Genomic DNA, 15205 nt, shown 5'->3' on the forward strand with positions numbered 1-15205 from the left:
CTTTCCATGATCTCACTTTAGCTATTGTCCCATTTCTCTATCCTTTCAATAACAAAACATTTCCAAAGAGTTGTTTATATCAGTAATGTCCAATAGAATACAACGTGAGACACATGTTATTTAAACCTTTTCAGTAGCTACATTAAAAAGTATATATAATAAGGTTAATTTAATACTATTTTTATTTGACCCAAAAATATCTAAAATATCATTTCAACCTGTAATCAATATAAAATTATCAATGCTTTGCATTCTTTTTCATACTGAATCTTCAAAATCTAGTATGTGTTTTATACATATGTAGCACATCTCAATTTGGAGTATTCATATGTGATCACTGGGTACATTACTGGACAGCATAGAAAATAGAGATTCATTATCTGTATTCTCACTTTTTTTTGCCTTCTATTCTCTTTTAAATCTATTACAGTGATGTTTTTATCCCAACCACTCTATAAACCAGCTATTTTCAAGGGCATCAGTAGCTTCCATGTTACGAAATCTATTGGCCAGTTCTCAGTCTTCATCTTCCTTAACCTCTCTCAGAAGGATGTATCTCAGTTGATCATTACCTCCTTGAAGATATTCTACTTTCGACTTCCAGAAGCCATACTCTTCAAGTTCTCCTTCTACATCAGTCCTTCTCAGTCTCTTTTGCTAGTTCTTCCTGTACTTGTCAGCCTCTAAATGATGAATGCCCTAAACTCAGTCCTTGGCCCTCTTTCCTACCTACATTCACCACAGTCCTATCCTCCGAATAATCTCATCCTATCCTATAGCTTTAAACAATTTTTTAAAATTTATTTATAGAGGAAGGGGAATTGAGGGAGAAAGGAAGGGAAACAATGATACGAGAGAGAATATGGATTGGTTCCCTCTCATATACACCCCAGCCAGGGACTGCACCCTGACCAGGAGCTGAACCCACAACCTAGGCATGTGCCCTGACCAGGAATCGAACAAGCAACATTTCACTTTCGGGGACAATGCCCAACCAATTGAACCACACTGGTCAGGGTTGTCCTATGGCTTTAAGTATACTAATGAGACTAAAATTCACATCTCCAGTCCTGAACTCCAGATATATACTCAATATTCCTCTTGGATATCCAAAAGGTCTCTCAAACTTAATACATATAGAACTAAATTCTTGATTCCCATCTCACCCCACTCAATATTTTAATCTCAATAAATGTCATGACCATTAATACAGTTTCCCAGATCAAAAATCTTTGTAGTCATCCATGACTTCTTTATTCCTCTCACATTTCACAATCAACCCTAGAATCACACCAGCTCCAATGTTGCAACCATGGTCCAAGCAGCTACAACCTCCTAAATGGATTACTGCATTGCTTCCCTGCTTAGTATCCCTGCTTCCACCCTTACTTCCCTGCTACCTCTTTTCCTTTTAAAACATAAACCAAACAAATCACAAAAATTCCAATGGCTCTCCTTCACCCTTAGAACAAAACTCAAAGTCCCAATCATGACCGTCAAGGGCCTACATAATTTGTTCTCCAGATACTCCTCTGACCTCACAGTGCTTATCTGCCTTGCATGATACTGGCTCATTGCTATTCTGAGTACAGATCAAACATGCTTCTACTATAGTAACTTCATACTTGCTACTGCTTCTACTTTTAAAGCTCTTCCCTAGATCTCCATTAAACTTACTCTGTACTTTCACTGAAGTATTTCTTTGCTTTAATGTCACTTCCTCAGAAAGGCCATCCTTGACCTCCCTATTTAATAAGACACTCAATAATCACACTCTGTCCTTTGTTTCACTTATGTTCATCTCCAATACAACTGATCATGACCCATCCAATGAGGAGGGTTCTGTTTCATCACACAACTGAGCATAACACTGAGTAAAAAAGATACTACATGTTTATATGAACAAATGTGGAGAGAGAAAAGTGGAGAGAGTGCTCACAGGGCTCTCTGTGACCCTCTCTGTTGTCCAAAGTCCTAAAAAATGAGGTAGAATTTCTGGAAACAAAGTGAAAAAAAATCAACTTACTTGGGACATGGATTTACAAATTCCAACAGCCATTCTTCCTTCCTTCTTCAGTTTTCTCTTTTGGAGAACAAAGTCCTGAGATGGGAGAGTTAAAGAAGAAAAAATGGCAGACCATTCCATTGCTGCTGACCTTAGGCTTAAAAAGATAGAACTATTGCCCCTTTAATGGTCCCCACAGTCTCAGCCCTACCACTTCCAAGATTTTAGAAAAGGCTAAAGTTGATCTTAATCCCTGAAGTCCTGACTGATAATAAGAATACATAGCTTGAATTCACCAAAATCTAAAGTCCATCCTATGGCAGTTTATGATTTGGTCATTGCTGCCCTTTAGACCTCATTTCCTATCCTTCTCCCCCTTACTCACCCCAATGTAGGCTCACAGGTTTCCTTGTAGTTCCTCAAACTGTGTGCACTCTTTTTCCAAGGCTGTTGCCTCTTCTTTTCCCATTCTTGGTTCACTCCCTTTCTTCATTGCTACCTGTGCTCAGTTGTCACCATATCAGAGAAACTTTCCTAAAAATTCTAACAAGACCCTCCCTTCCAGTCTCTTTTTCCTTATCTTGATTTATTTTTCTTCTTAGTATTTAACATCATCAAATACGGTACTTATTTTCTTGTCCTACTTATTGTTGTCTTTCCAATCAATAGTGTAAGATCTAAGAGAGCCAGAACTTATTGGTTCCACAAGGGCCATATTTTGCCGTGTATAATGCACACTTTTTTGCCCAAATTTTTGAGGAGAAAATAAGGATGTGTATTATACATGGGTAGTACTAATTTCCGTGTATAATCTGAATTATGTGGGTGCACATTATACACAGCAAAATACGGTTTATCTCTAGTGCTATAATAAAGCTAAAACCATTGTAAGTGCTCAAAAAATATGTAATAAGTGAATAAATAAATCTTACTGTGCCTCCTGTAATACAGTACTGTTACACGTTGCATATGTTGTTATCTTATTTAATCATCACAAAACTGCAAAGGTAGGTGTTATTACTCCCATTTTACCAACAACTGAAATTAAGGTTCAAAAAACTTAAGTAATTAACTCAAAGTCATAAGAGTCGAATCACAGTGTGACTTAAAAACTGGTTCTCTTCCAAGAGGCCATGATGTCTGACTGCGAAATATTCAACATAAACTGAGAAATCAATGCCATATATTTCTTAGAGAAGCATCTTTAAGAAATGGCAGGTGTTAGCATTATTACTCCACAGAAATGCAGCCTGAGGCAATCATTGCCAAATTTTAACACTAAACCAATAACAAATTCCACAGCCTCAAATATGTTCCTTGTACTCTCAGAGCCAACATTTCTTCATTCTGAAAATGAGAATGGTTGTGTTTGAATTAGAATTTAGGATACACGACCCCTAATTCTGGGCTATTCTAAACTAGTCAGCTCAGTCTCTAACAAAGTTATTTCCTTAGTGCAATGCAGCTTGAAATTCTCCATAAAATCCTTAGTAGCCTGAGGGAAGACTAAAAGTCTTCTCAGCATCTGAGAGCCCTATGGGTCGCCATAAAATAAAATACTGTATTTTAAGTTTCTGTTTGCAAATAGCTGTGTATTCCTTGGGTAATACTTTCCAAGTTTGAGATGAGCCATCAGAAACAAAGTCATGTTAAAGACTTAGTGTTGTATAGCCCCCAACCAGTTCACAGACTCCCTACTCCTTCACTGTTATCTACATCACCTTGGGAAAGTTAATCCACGTCTCAAGACCTTTTTTTCCTTACTGTCAAGACTGCATGAGCCAGCTCCAGGCATAGAAAAGTGTCACCCTTGTTTCCACTTGGATTCTACATACACATTCAGAAAGGAAATAAGAGAGTATTTTTCTTTATTAACTGAGAAAGTCAGAACCAAAATTTTGTCTCACTTAGTACATCAGAAAAACAGCCAAACAAAAGATCAGCCTCTCTCTGCACCAAACATGTAAAAGCCTGGCAAGGAAAATGCTAAAATCTTTAATTCCATGCCCTGAGGAGAAAGATGACTGAGCTTTCTGGTTGGCCTTTCCTATCCTAGAGGCAGCCAATTTGAGGTTGGTCTCAATTCAATGTCTTCAGACTTGCTCTTGTGAATCACAAAGGGAATGAAGGAAGAGACCCAGATTTCGTTCCCCTGTCCCAAAGGTTCCTAGTCCAAGACCCCAAACAATCCTTTCCAACAGCCTCAGAACTAGGGCCTCCAGTCTTCCACTTTAGTAATTAAAAGCAAGGACCTCAGGACCAAACAGCATGGGTTCAAATACCAGTTTTGTCACTTTTAACTGTGTGAACTTGGGCAAGTAATTTAAATCTTCCTGTGCCTCACAATCACATATTACGCCACACATACATACACAAAATCTCACACAATCATACCCATAATGTCACACACATACACATTAACACAAAGCCAGAGACGATGCTATACGGTTACTCCAACAAAGAGACAGTGGCACATAATCATGGTTACATATCACAAGAGACCACATATTCTATTACAATTACCCATACAAAATTTACCTGCAGAGATAGAAGGTCATGGGCACACCTGCTGACCCACACTTTCAAATAGTTATATCCACAGAGGCAAGTGGCCAAACATAAGCACATACATACACAAGTCACACCACAGTCTCTCAGAAACCTATTCGCAGTAACACATAGTTGTACCTGCAGGGACAGTCACACACAAACACACGCATACTCCAGCTTTACACCAGAGTAGGCAGTCACAGTGGCACACAATCTCTCTCACAATCTCTCAATCTCTCTCTCTCTCTCTCTCTCTCTCTCTCTCGCTCTCTCTCTCTCTCTCTCACACACACACACATACTGAAACACGAAGTCACATTGTCACACCCGCAACCTCTCACACACTTACACATAATGACTTACACATAATCTCCCCAACGACACCTGCCTGGTCGCCGCCCGCGTCCCAGCCTGTCCACTCCAAGCCCGTCTCTAACCTCTGGCTCCCGCGCGAAGTCAGGCCCAACTCACCTATCGGAACCACGGGTTCTGGAAACCCAACGAATGATACAAGAACCGCGACGTCGCCTCCCAGAACCACCAGCGGTGAGGGGAGAGGTGGAGGTTGAGGTGTGCTGAACCTCAGAAGTCGTCTGCAGATACAAACAGTTGCAGAGACTTGAACTACCTACTCAGTTTTCCCTCGAGACTCCGTAAACTGCCAGCCCCAGCAGGCTTTGCGCCATGGCTTTCTTTGCTGAACTACATTTCCCAGACTGACCAAGCCCGCGTCCACTTCGCTCTTGCGTTACGGGCTGCCGGGGACTTAAGTTCGGGTACCAGAGGGCTGTGTGCGACTCAGGGAGACCCTGAGCGACTGCGTGTGTGGAACCGGTGAAGCTGCGCGTCTGCCATTGTATGCTCAGGTGTGGAGATTTGTATGTGACTGTCGCTGCACACTTTTGTGCATGCGCACCAGGGGGTGACGGGCTCTGTTAGTGCAGTGAGTTTCTGTATATAAAATCACGTTCTGTTATTGGGAGTCATTGCGTGACAGATTGTGGGTCTATCACGCTGAGAATGTGAGTGATTGTGGGTGTATGAGAGTACTGTGGCCGACTTTGGGCTTGACCGATTCTGCACTGTGTTGTTATCCCATAGGTCGCAGGAGTTTACCTCTGACAGGGAGTAGAACTTTGTTTCTAGTCTTGCCTTTAAGATTGAATCCATGGAAGAAGTCTTTATGTGTCTCCGTGTGTGACTGTCTCCAGACCTAACTGTTCTCCCATCCCCACTCCATCCCTTATCCCAGCCATGGGCAGACTTACTGTTACCTTCCTTTTTACATCCCTTTTCTACTTGCACCAGATGGGATGTGAGAACAGGAGGGTAATTAGATTACATTTGTAGAAAGATGCTTATTTGCACCAAAGGCCTTTATGTTGTAGCCAGTGGCTGCTTCCACCTTTTCACTTTACCACTTTAATTAGTGCCCAGCTTAAGAGGCTTCTCACAGTCAGAAAGATAAATGTCAGATCCTGAGTGATGTTAAAAACAGAGATGAACAGTAATTGAAGTAGGAAGGGGGATATTTTTTATTCAGGAACTATTTCAATAGGGATAGAGAAATCAGTATTGAATTGGGCTCAGTTCCAAATACAGCAAGAACAAGTGGGGATTTATAGGCAAGGACCAAGTTGTGGAGGGAGGTTGTCAGTGTATGGAAAATTACAAAGAGGAAATTTCAGGGTAGGGAGGAATTCTCACTAGACTGACCAACAAGATTCTTGCCAAGGGGAGGCCAGGGTGATCATTTATTGCCTGGGTAGATAAGGAATTTAATTAGATACTGTGATGACATATCAAGAACTCTGGCTAAACCTGCTTGACAATATTCTTGCTAAAATTGTGTGATGCAAAGGCAAACACTTTAGTCAAAGGTTAAAGTCAGGCTGAGAAGATAAAGAGACTTTGTCAGTGAAAGTTCCAAAAATGCAGCATTCTTTCCCCTCACTAGACCCTGGGAGATCTGGAAGGTGCACACTGTTTACCAAGTCAAGATCTTGGTAAAATCTTGGTAAGTATGGATATGTGGAAGAAAGAGGAAGTTCTTGAAATGAAAACCCATCCTTGGAGAATAATCTCTCTAATCCCCTCCCCACAAAGAGCTCTCTGGCTTAAGCCAGAGACTCATGGACAAAGGGAGTCTGGCTACTAGGGCTGAAGAGATTTGCTGTTATGAAATTGGGCATTGTTACTTTGAGGAAAAAAAGCAAGCAATTGTTTTTGTTTTTAAGGTTCTATAAAAATTTAATAGTTGGATTGCTTTAATGGGGAAATTTACTAGTTAGGTATTCTTTGGATGATAATTATGATTTGGTACTGGTACATACATCAAATATCTCTTCCCTGGACTTGATTACCATACAGGTTAGAGATCATCTTGCACATTTCAAACCAAAGTGTTAGAAATTTAAGATGACCTGTTCTGGATTGGCAAGGTATGCCTTCAGAGAAACTTTGTATATATATATGACCATCTCTTCATATGTCAGTAATCGATCATAGGAAGACTTTTTGTCCTTTATTTTCCTATCTCAAATCACCAAGTCCCAGTTATCTCCATTAGAGTAGGGCAGTGTTCCTCAAAGTATGCCAACTAAATAAGTAGTTACACTGCTAAAAAAAAAATTGTGGTAGGACTAACCAACAGAGTTTGGTCGAGAAAGCAGAACTACAGTGGGAATTTCAAACAGGAGGTTAATTATGGTAAGTTAATTACATGTATTGAAGAATTGAAAGAATAAAGCAGGGATAGAATTATTATTATGAAAAAGAAGAAGGAGAAGGAGAAGAAAGAAGAAGAAGGAAGAAGAAGAAGAAGAAGAAGAAGAAGAAGAAGAAGAAGAAGAAGAAGAAGCAGCGGCAGCAGCTAATGCCCTGGAGCTTGGGGATCAAAGCAAGAAGAGGTGGATTTACCAGAACCTAAGATCTCTGATAGGAGTCTCAGGCTGACTGTTAAATGAGTTTGGTAGTCAAGTGCTAGAAAAGCAGAAAGAATTGCAGGCTCTCTGTAGCCCTTCTCTGCTGCTAGAGAGATACTGAAAAACCATAATAAAGGAATCAAGTTCATTCTCCCTTTCTGCCTTCCAACTTCCCTTTAATGTCTCCATTGACAAACTAAAACAGAAAGCCAGTTAATAAAGGGAGACTTGGAAATGTTTTTGTCAGAGTCCCAGCCCCAGCATTACAGAATAGAAAAAGGCATGCTCAAAGCTCTACTTTTTCAATATATTTTTCTTCCCCAAAACTTTTAATAATAATGTTACTTATTCTTATAAAATAATCATATTAGATTACAAAAATGGTGCATATTTTATGAGTATCTTAATAACAAAGCAACACATTTAAATTACTTATATCTAATTTAATATACAGTTATTTGGATGAACTCATATTTTTACCTATTTTGTTGTAATTTATAAATATATTTATGGGGGGGTCCCCACATTGGGTGCTAGATGAGGGGGGCACCATGTCCCGTGCAGAGTCCACCTGGGAATCGCTGTGGCTGGAGGGAAATAAAATAAGTCATTCCAGATACTTCTCAGTCTGCCAGGAAAAGAAGGTGGTGATTCCCACTAGTGGAGAATGCCTCAAGCCCTTCTCCTGAAGTGGCTTTTATTGAGAATGATATGTACAGCATGCATACAAAGCTCATCAATCAATTTCAAAAGGCTATGTTTACAGAAAACAGATAGAGATCATAGATAACAATTGAAGAAACACAGACTTGCCTCAGGTCAGGGTCCACTGGACAAGGTGGCACCCATTGGGCCCTGAAACCTGGGAAACTGATCACATTCTATGCTGGACCCTAAACATCAGTACCCATTAACTCAAGGGCATTCTTAGCAAAGTAAGTTTCATAGGATTTAATGCACTCCTTTTCCAGGTCTAAATGTCCCTGGGAACTGCCTGATCCAGTTTAGGGCTGTATCTGCCTTTAGTATTGCTTAAAGCCTGAGCCAGAAGGGTGGAGCAGAGCAGCCAAGAGATAAGGAGGCTTCTTTCAGGTAGAATGAGGACTCCAGCGATGACAAAGCCAAGGGTGAGGGTCTTTTGCCCTTCTCCATGTCCCCCAAGTCCTTTCCTGATGGCCCCCATGCGACTATGCCTGTCTTAGGTTGCCCCTGTCATCAAGGAATCTTACCTGTCATTGACTAACCAGCTATCCTCCAGGGCCAAGCAGGGTGATGTGAGGGAGGCAGGGGCTGTGCCCCTGCCAGAGGGACAGGTTTTGTCTCCTCAATGGCCTATTTTCTCAAGGCCTCCTTGCCCAGCTACAACCTTGGGGCCCTCTCACCTTTTGGTGAGGCTACAGTCCCTGAAACCAGCCAGGACAGGTCCCAACAATATACATTTTCTCAACTTTGTTATCTAATGTAAATATTTTCTCAACGTTGTTATTATCTAAAATAATATTTTATGGTGAATTTCTAATTACCCTCATGACTTCATAATGTGAGAGTCATGGAATGTGACTTTTTGGTGAACTATTATGTACATTAGTTATTTCTTTCTTTTTCAAGTAGTTATTTAACACATATTTTATTATTATTATTTTTTATTTATAAATCATGTTAATTCTACTACAGTTGTCTCAGTTTTTCCCCCTTTACCCCTCTCCACCCATCCCTCCCTCATCCCACCCCGACTCAGTTCCCAATCTGTTGTCGATGTCCATGGGTCATTCATACATATTCTTTATCTATTCCCTTCCCCTTCTTTACACCATAGTCCTCTTTCCTCCTACCCTCTGGTCACATTCAGTCTGCTCTATGTTTCCATGCCTGTGCTTTATTTTGTTCATTAGTTATTTTGTTGAATAGAATCCACTTATAGGTGAGATCATATGGTAATTGTCCTTCATCAACTGGCTTATTTCACTTAGCTTAATATTCTCCGCTTCCATCCATGTTGTCACAAAAAGTAAGAGTTCCGTCACTCTCTTTCTTTCTTTCTTAAATGTAGATTGGTTTTGATTATTTTTAAAATGTCAAAGTTAATTATAAAATATTTTTTAAAATTTAAAACCATTATAAAGTCTCAGTAATTAAACAAACATAACACCAGCACAGAAATAATCAAGTAGATCAATGAAATATAATGAGAATTCTAGGGACAAATGTATATATCTGATTAATATATGTATGATTAAATTGATACTTCAAATCAATGGGTAAAATAAGGGTTATTCAACAAACAAGGTGCATGGACCACTATTACTTGAAATAAAACAAATATAGAGCCCTATTTCACACATTATACAAGAAATATCCAGGTGAGTTAAAAATAAATATGTAGAATCTAAAGAGTTTTAGAAGAAAATAGAACTAATATTTTTCATGACCTGAAGTAAAATATTCAACCCCAGAAGCTATAAGGTAAATATTGACAATATGACTATATTAAACATTTAACTATATAGTAATATACATATTAAAAAAGGTTAAAGGACATGGAATAGAATAGAAAAGTATTTGCAACACATCTAAAACATGGTTAATAGGTTTTTTCTTTCTTGTTTTTTCTTTTTAGGGAAAAAAGTTATACAAACCTTTAATCAATAAATGGATAAAGAATACCAAAAAGTCATTTAAAGCTTGTTTAAAAAAAATAATAGAAATACCCAAGAAATATACTAAAGCAGGTTTAGTTTTAACAAATAATAACGTAGCAATTAAAATAACATCATTACACAATCAGATTAATGAGTATTAAAAATATTGGTAAATTCAAGTATTGGCAACTCTGAAAGGAACTGGGTATTCATAGAAACTTTTTCTTCACCTTAAAGCAGTCCCTTTAGCCTATTTTGCAGTGCAGGTTTGGTGGAGGTGTATTCTTTTAGCCTTCTTTTGTCTGGGAAATTTCTTATTTCACCTTCCGTTTTAATTGACAGCCTTGCTGGGTAGAGCAGTCTTGGTTGCAGACATTTGCGTTTCATGACTTGGAATATTTCTTGTCATTCCCTTCTGGCTTGCAATGTTTCTGTTGAGAAGTCACCTGCTAGCTGTATTTGTGCTCCCTTATGTGTTACTACTTCTTTCTCCCTTGCTTGCTTTAGGATTCTCTGTTTGTCTTTGATATTTGCCATTTGAATGATGATGTGTCTTCGAGTGGGCCTCACTGGGTTCCTCTTGAATGGGACCCTCTGTGTTTCCTGGACTTGTGTGACGTTTTTTCTCCTCCAATTAGGGAAGTTTTCCATCATGACTTTTTCAAACAGGTTCTCTGTCCCTTTCTCATCCTCTCCTTCTTCTGGTATCCCGATTATACAGATATTATCACGTTTCAGGTTGTCCTGCATTTCCCTCAATGCCTCTTCATTCTTTTTAAGTCTTTTTTCATTGTTTTTTTCTGGGAGCTTTTTTTTACCTTGTCCTTCAGCTCGCTGATTTGGTCCTCAGCTTCATCTGGCCTGCTTTTGATTCCTTCTTCTGTGTTCTTCAATTCAAATACTGTATCCTACATCTCCTCTTGCCTCTTATTGGTAGTCTCTAGGTTCTTTTTCATGCTGATATAGTTTGCAGTAAGTTCCTCGTAGTTTCCCTGTAGTTTTTGGTAATTCTCTCTGAGCTCACTGAACTCATTGAGCCTCCTTAGAACCATTGTTTGGAACTAAATATCTGATAGTTTACTTGCTTCTATTTCATTTAGTTCTCTTTGTGGGGATTCCTCCTCTCCCTTTGAGTGGGGCGTATATCTTTGCCTTCCCATTATTTGTGAGAGATTTCTCTTTTGCTTCTGCTTCTTAAGTTGATCTGTCTTGATTTCCTGAGTTTGTGGTGTCAACTTCTATGGTTGGAGACCAATGTTTTTAATTTCTGGATCTGCCTCTGATGATATCAGATATTGTCCCTGTCTGACCTTAGGCTGTATGTTTGAGACCTCCAGGAATCTGCTGTCTGTTCCTGTCTCCTTCAGCTGTTAATCTAGTTACTCTGCACTCAGAAGGCTACCTTAGACAGCTCAGGGCGGGGTGGAGTCCTTCCTGGGGTGGGGTTATTGGGTCCTCTCATGTTGCTGCCATATAGGGGAGAAGTCTGCACTGAGATCCCGCCGGTTACTCTCTCTGTTCTTTCCCCAAAGTCTATGTCCACAGTCTCTCCTCAAGTGTCTCCAGACCTCTCTGCACCCCCTTTAGCCATGGATCTACTGTCTGTGGCTGCCACTCTGCACTCAGCAGGAGGCTTAGACAGCACAGGATAGGGTGGAATCCCACCTGGGGGTGGGGCTATTGGGTCCTTTGGCTCTGGTGCTGTTCAGAGGGAGTGGTCTCTGCCTGAGCAAGATGGCTGCTGCTGCATGGGGGATGAGTCAGCACCAGGACCCACTGGCTACTCTCAGTTCTCTTGCCAAAGCCTCATTCCCCAGTGTCTCCTCAGGTGTGTTTCACCCTCTCTCCCCCGGCCCTTGCCATTAACCAGGGTAAGTGGCTGCACATAAAAATTTATGCATTGGCCCTTTAAACAGCCTTTGTGTCTCCAGCCACCTGTCCCTGGCAGAGAGCAACCCTGCTGCTTTTGACAATTGGCTGTTTTTGTGTACTTTTTGAGCTCTGGTGCTGTGGGCTGGAGATCCCCACTTTTGGTTTAGACTCCGCTCTTCTCGGGGATCCAACTGGCCATTCCAATATCCTTCTGGTGCTGCCACCTGTGGGCACCCCACCCACCTTCATGAGTCTCTACAGCACTCCTTACCAGTTAGATTGAGCTAAAGCAGATTCTTCTGTGTCTGAGGTTACAAGGCTTCTCTCTCACTATTGTTCAGTTGTTTGTTCCAGGTGATTTATCCACAATTTAGTTGTAATTTCAAGTTGGTCCTGGGAGAACGTCAGTTTGACTTCCATTAACTTCTCCACTGTCTTGATTTGTTCCAGTAATAGTAGATTTTAACACCCAGTTGACATCAGTAGATCTTCCAGACAAAAAAGAAAATTAACAAGGCAAGAATACATTTAAATGACACTGAATTGGATGGATATAAATGGTATTTATAGAACATTTCATCACAAAGCAGCAGAACATATACAAGGTCTTTCTGGGAAAAATACAACCATTGTTAATACAACAAGAATGGTTTTCATGACATCAACATAACCAGGCAGCCAAGGATAGTGCCTGAAATGCAAATGTGAACAATGATGACTTCACTGTACTAGTCAGTGGAGGTGGTAGATATTGAGTGAGCATCACTCAATATACTGTGTGGCCATCATCTTCAAAATGACTGAGTGAGGTGGGGGAGATGGCAGAGAGGTAGGTGGAAGCTGAACCCACTCACTCATGCCCCGAACTGGGACACAAAGCCGATCTTCTGAAGGACAGAGTGAACAGCCAACAGAATCCCAGATGATAGGAAGTTTGGAAGCCAAAGGTTGCAGAGGATGCTTAAAAATGGACAATAAGTAGATTTGAAGGCTGATGGAAAGGTCTCTGTGTCTTGTGCCAGAGACCATAGCCATCACAGAAGCACTGGAGGAGAGCTGGGTCAGTGACTGCAACTTAATGGCTCCCTCCCCTCCCAGAGTGGGGAAGTCACAGACCCATGCCATAAGGGACGTGGATACTTAAAGTTGCTGGAGGGATAAAGGGGCAGTAAGAAACACACATCCAGTGGCATACCCTGGCTGGGGTGGCGGTCGCTGGCTAGGACAGTACTAACATTGGGGATCTGGGATACCTGGAGCTCAGAGAAGAGATGGGCTGTGACTGGCTGTGACACAGGTAGACTCTAGACTGGTCAGCGTTGGTCTGTGTGGAAAGCTAGGTTCTTGTTAAGAACACCAGGCCACACCCAAGGGGACTTCTCAAAAGAGGTTCTCAGCCACTGTGCAAGGACCTCACATGCAAAGGGTCCTCGTGAGCACAGCTGCCAGAACAGCAAAGAGTGTGGAATAGGGGACCTGATCTACTTCTATTCAGGGCACCTCTGGGATTGACCAAACGTGGGCAGCAGGAACTTGGAGAGGTAGCAGCACCCAGAGAGACTTCTTTCAATAAGGGAAGACAGCTGTCCTGTAGGGACTTTTCACACACACACAGTGCCAGGCCAACAAAGAGGGAGGTCAGGAGACACAATTTGTTCCTGCTCAGGACTGATCTTCTCATGGACTAATCAAAGAATTACAAAAGGAGGTGGATTATCAGTGCCGGTCTGTCTCACAGGCACAGAGTAGACAGTGTGGGCTGCACATTGCTTTGAGGGAGTGGGCTAGAAACTGGGCACCTGTGATTATTGTGGCCCAGACCAACCCCCATCCTCCTGGAATCACAGGAAAGGAAAAAAATGGAGCCAAGCCCCCTCTATCTGCCTGCAGGATCTGGGAAGACCAGCAAAACCTGTTTGGCAGGTTTAAAGTCAGCAGAAGGCTCTCTCTCTCTCTCTCTCTCTTTCTTTTTTTTTTAAGACAATAAGACCTGGAGCTGTGAGAAAATAAGAGAGGATCCAGAGAAGTCAGAAGATGAATACCAACAGCTGAGACAACTTTCACTTTGCTATCTTTCAGAACTTGCATTTTTTTAAATTTATCTTCTTTCCATTTAATTAGTTTTGTTTGTTTGATTGTTTTTTTATTCTCCTTTTCATGTTGCATTTTAATTTTTCTTCTTTCACTTCACTAGTATTACAATAACACACTACTCTTGATCTTTTACTTTGTGTTCTTTTTATTCAGATTATATATTCCTCATCACACTATTGTTATTCCAAATCTCACACAGCACCCTTCCCTGGTCTCAATACATTTTGCCATCTTCCTGAGCTTTATTACTGTTGTGGTTAATTTTTTCTTCTTATTCTGTGCCAAGTTTCCATCCCTTACTCTCATTAATTCTCCTCCATTCAACCTCGCATATACATTCTGCTTTCTAAAGTCAGCTCATAATTTTTTCCTCTTCTCATAAGATCTTATCTCTTTTTCACCTTTTATAAAAAGTTGCTAGTTGGGTGAACTATCATGGTGATTGCTCTGCTTCTCCAAAGGAGCTCTTATTTGTTCACTACTTGTTAGTATTTTAAATCTCATAGAATACTCTCCTGCTGTCTTACTTCATTTCGCTTTCACCCTGCACCTGGTCAGTTGAGTAAGGAATTTTGTCTCATTGTTTTCTCTCTCCTTTTTTCTCTTTCTTCTTTTTTTTCCCCTCTTTCTCAACTTGGGCTTTACTACTTACTCTTCTTAGTTTCCTTCCCTCATCCTCTCAAAACCATTTTCCTTGACTGTAGACATCTCATATTCACTTTTTGCCTTTCTACAACATTCTTAGTCCTGTTCCACCTTCATTAAATTTCATTCAAATGTCATTGCTATTGACCCTGCTGTGGATTTTCTGAAATTTTGCTCCCATTGCTCCAGTACCTTTTCAATTGCATTTCAAACTTCATAGTATACCTTTCTTCCTTCTATGCCACTGTTTCCATAGCCCTTTCATGTTATACTTACATTTAAGTTTTCTCTGTCCCTTTCTTTGCCTCATTTCTATCCCTATACTTATGAATTCTCCACCTCTTGCCACACAGTAACATTTTCCCCTCTTATAGTCATCTCATCTTCCCTTTGTCATATCATATAATATCTGCAATCCCTCTTCACATTTATTAATCTTAGTTCTCTTGTGGTTGACACTGTTGATGCAGGAAGGG

The 15205-nt window shown here is 40.6% G+C and overlaps 1 protein-coding gene across 1 annotated transcript in view; it reads right to left on the minus strand.

Annotated features, from left to right (window-relative positions):
- The window catches only part of ZNF527 (zinc finger protein 527), a 43168-nt gene extending 37956 nt beyond the window's left edge, over positions 1-5212 (minus strand). The window contains exons 1-2 of the mRNA XM_054589090.1: positions 5027-5212; positions 2027-2101 (exon numbers count right to left, since the gene is read on the minus strand). Of these exons, the coding sequence (XP_054445065.1) occupies positions 2027-2059 (33 nt within the window). The 5' untranslated portion in view covers positions 2060-2101; positions 5027-5212. The remainder of the gene's footprint in view (positions 1-2026; positions 2102-5026) is intronic.
- Positions 5213-15205: the final 9993 nt, after the last annotated feature.

This window comes from Pteronotus mesoamericanus, unplaced genomic scaffold, assembly GCF_021234165.1.
Source record: "Pteronotus mesoamericanus isolate MK-2021 breed Mesoamerican mustached bat unplaced genomic scaffold, CSHL_Meso_final scaffold_165, whole genome shotgun sequence".
NCBI lineage: Eukaryota > Metazoa > Chordata > Mammalia > Chiroptera > Mormoopidae > Pteronotus > Pteronotus mesoamericanus.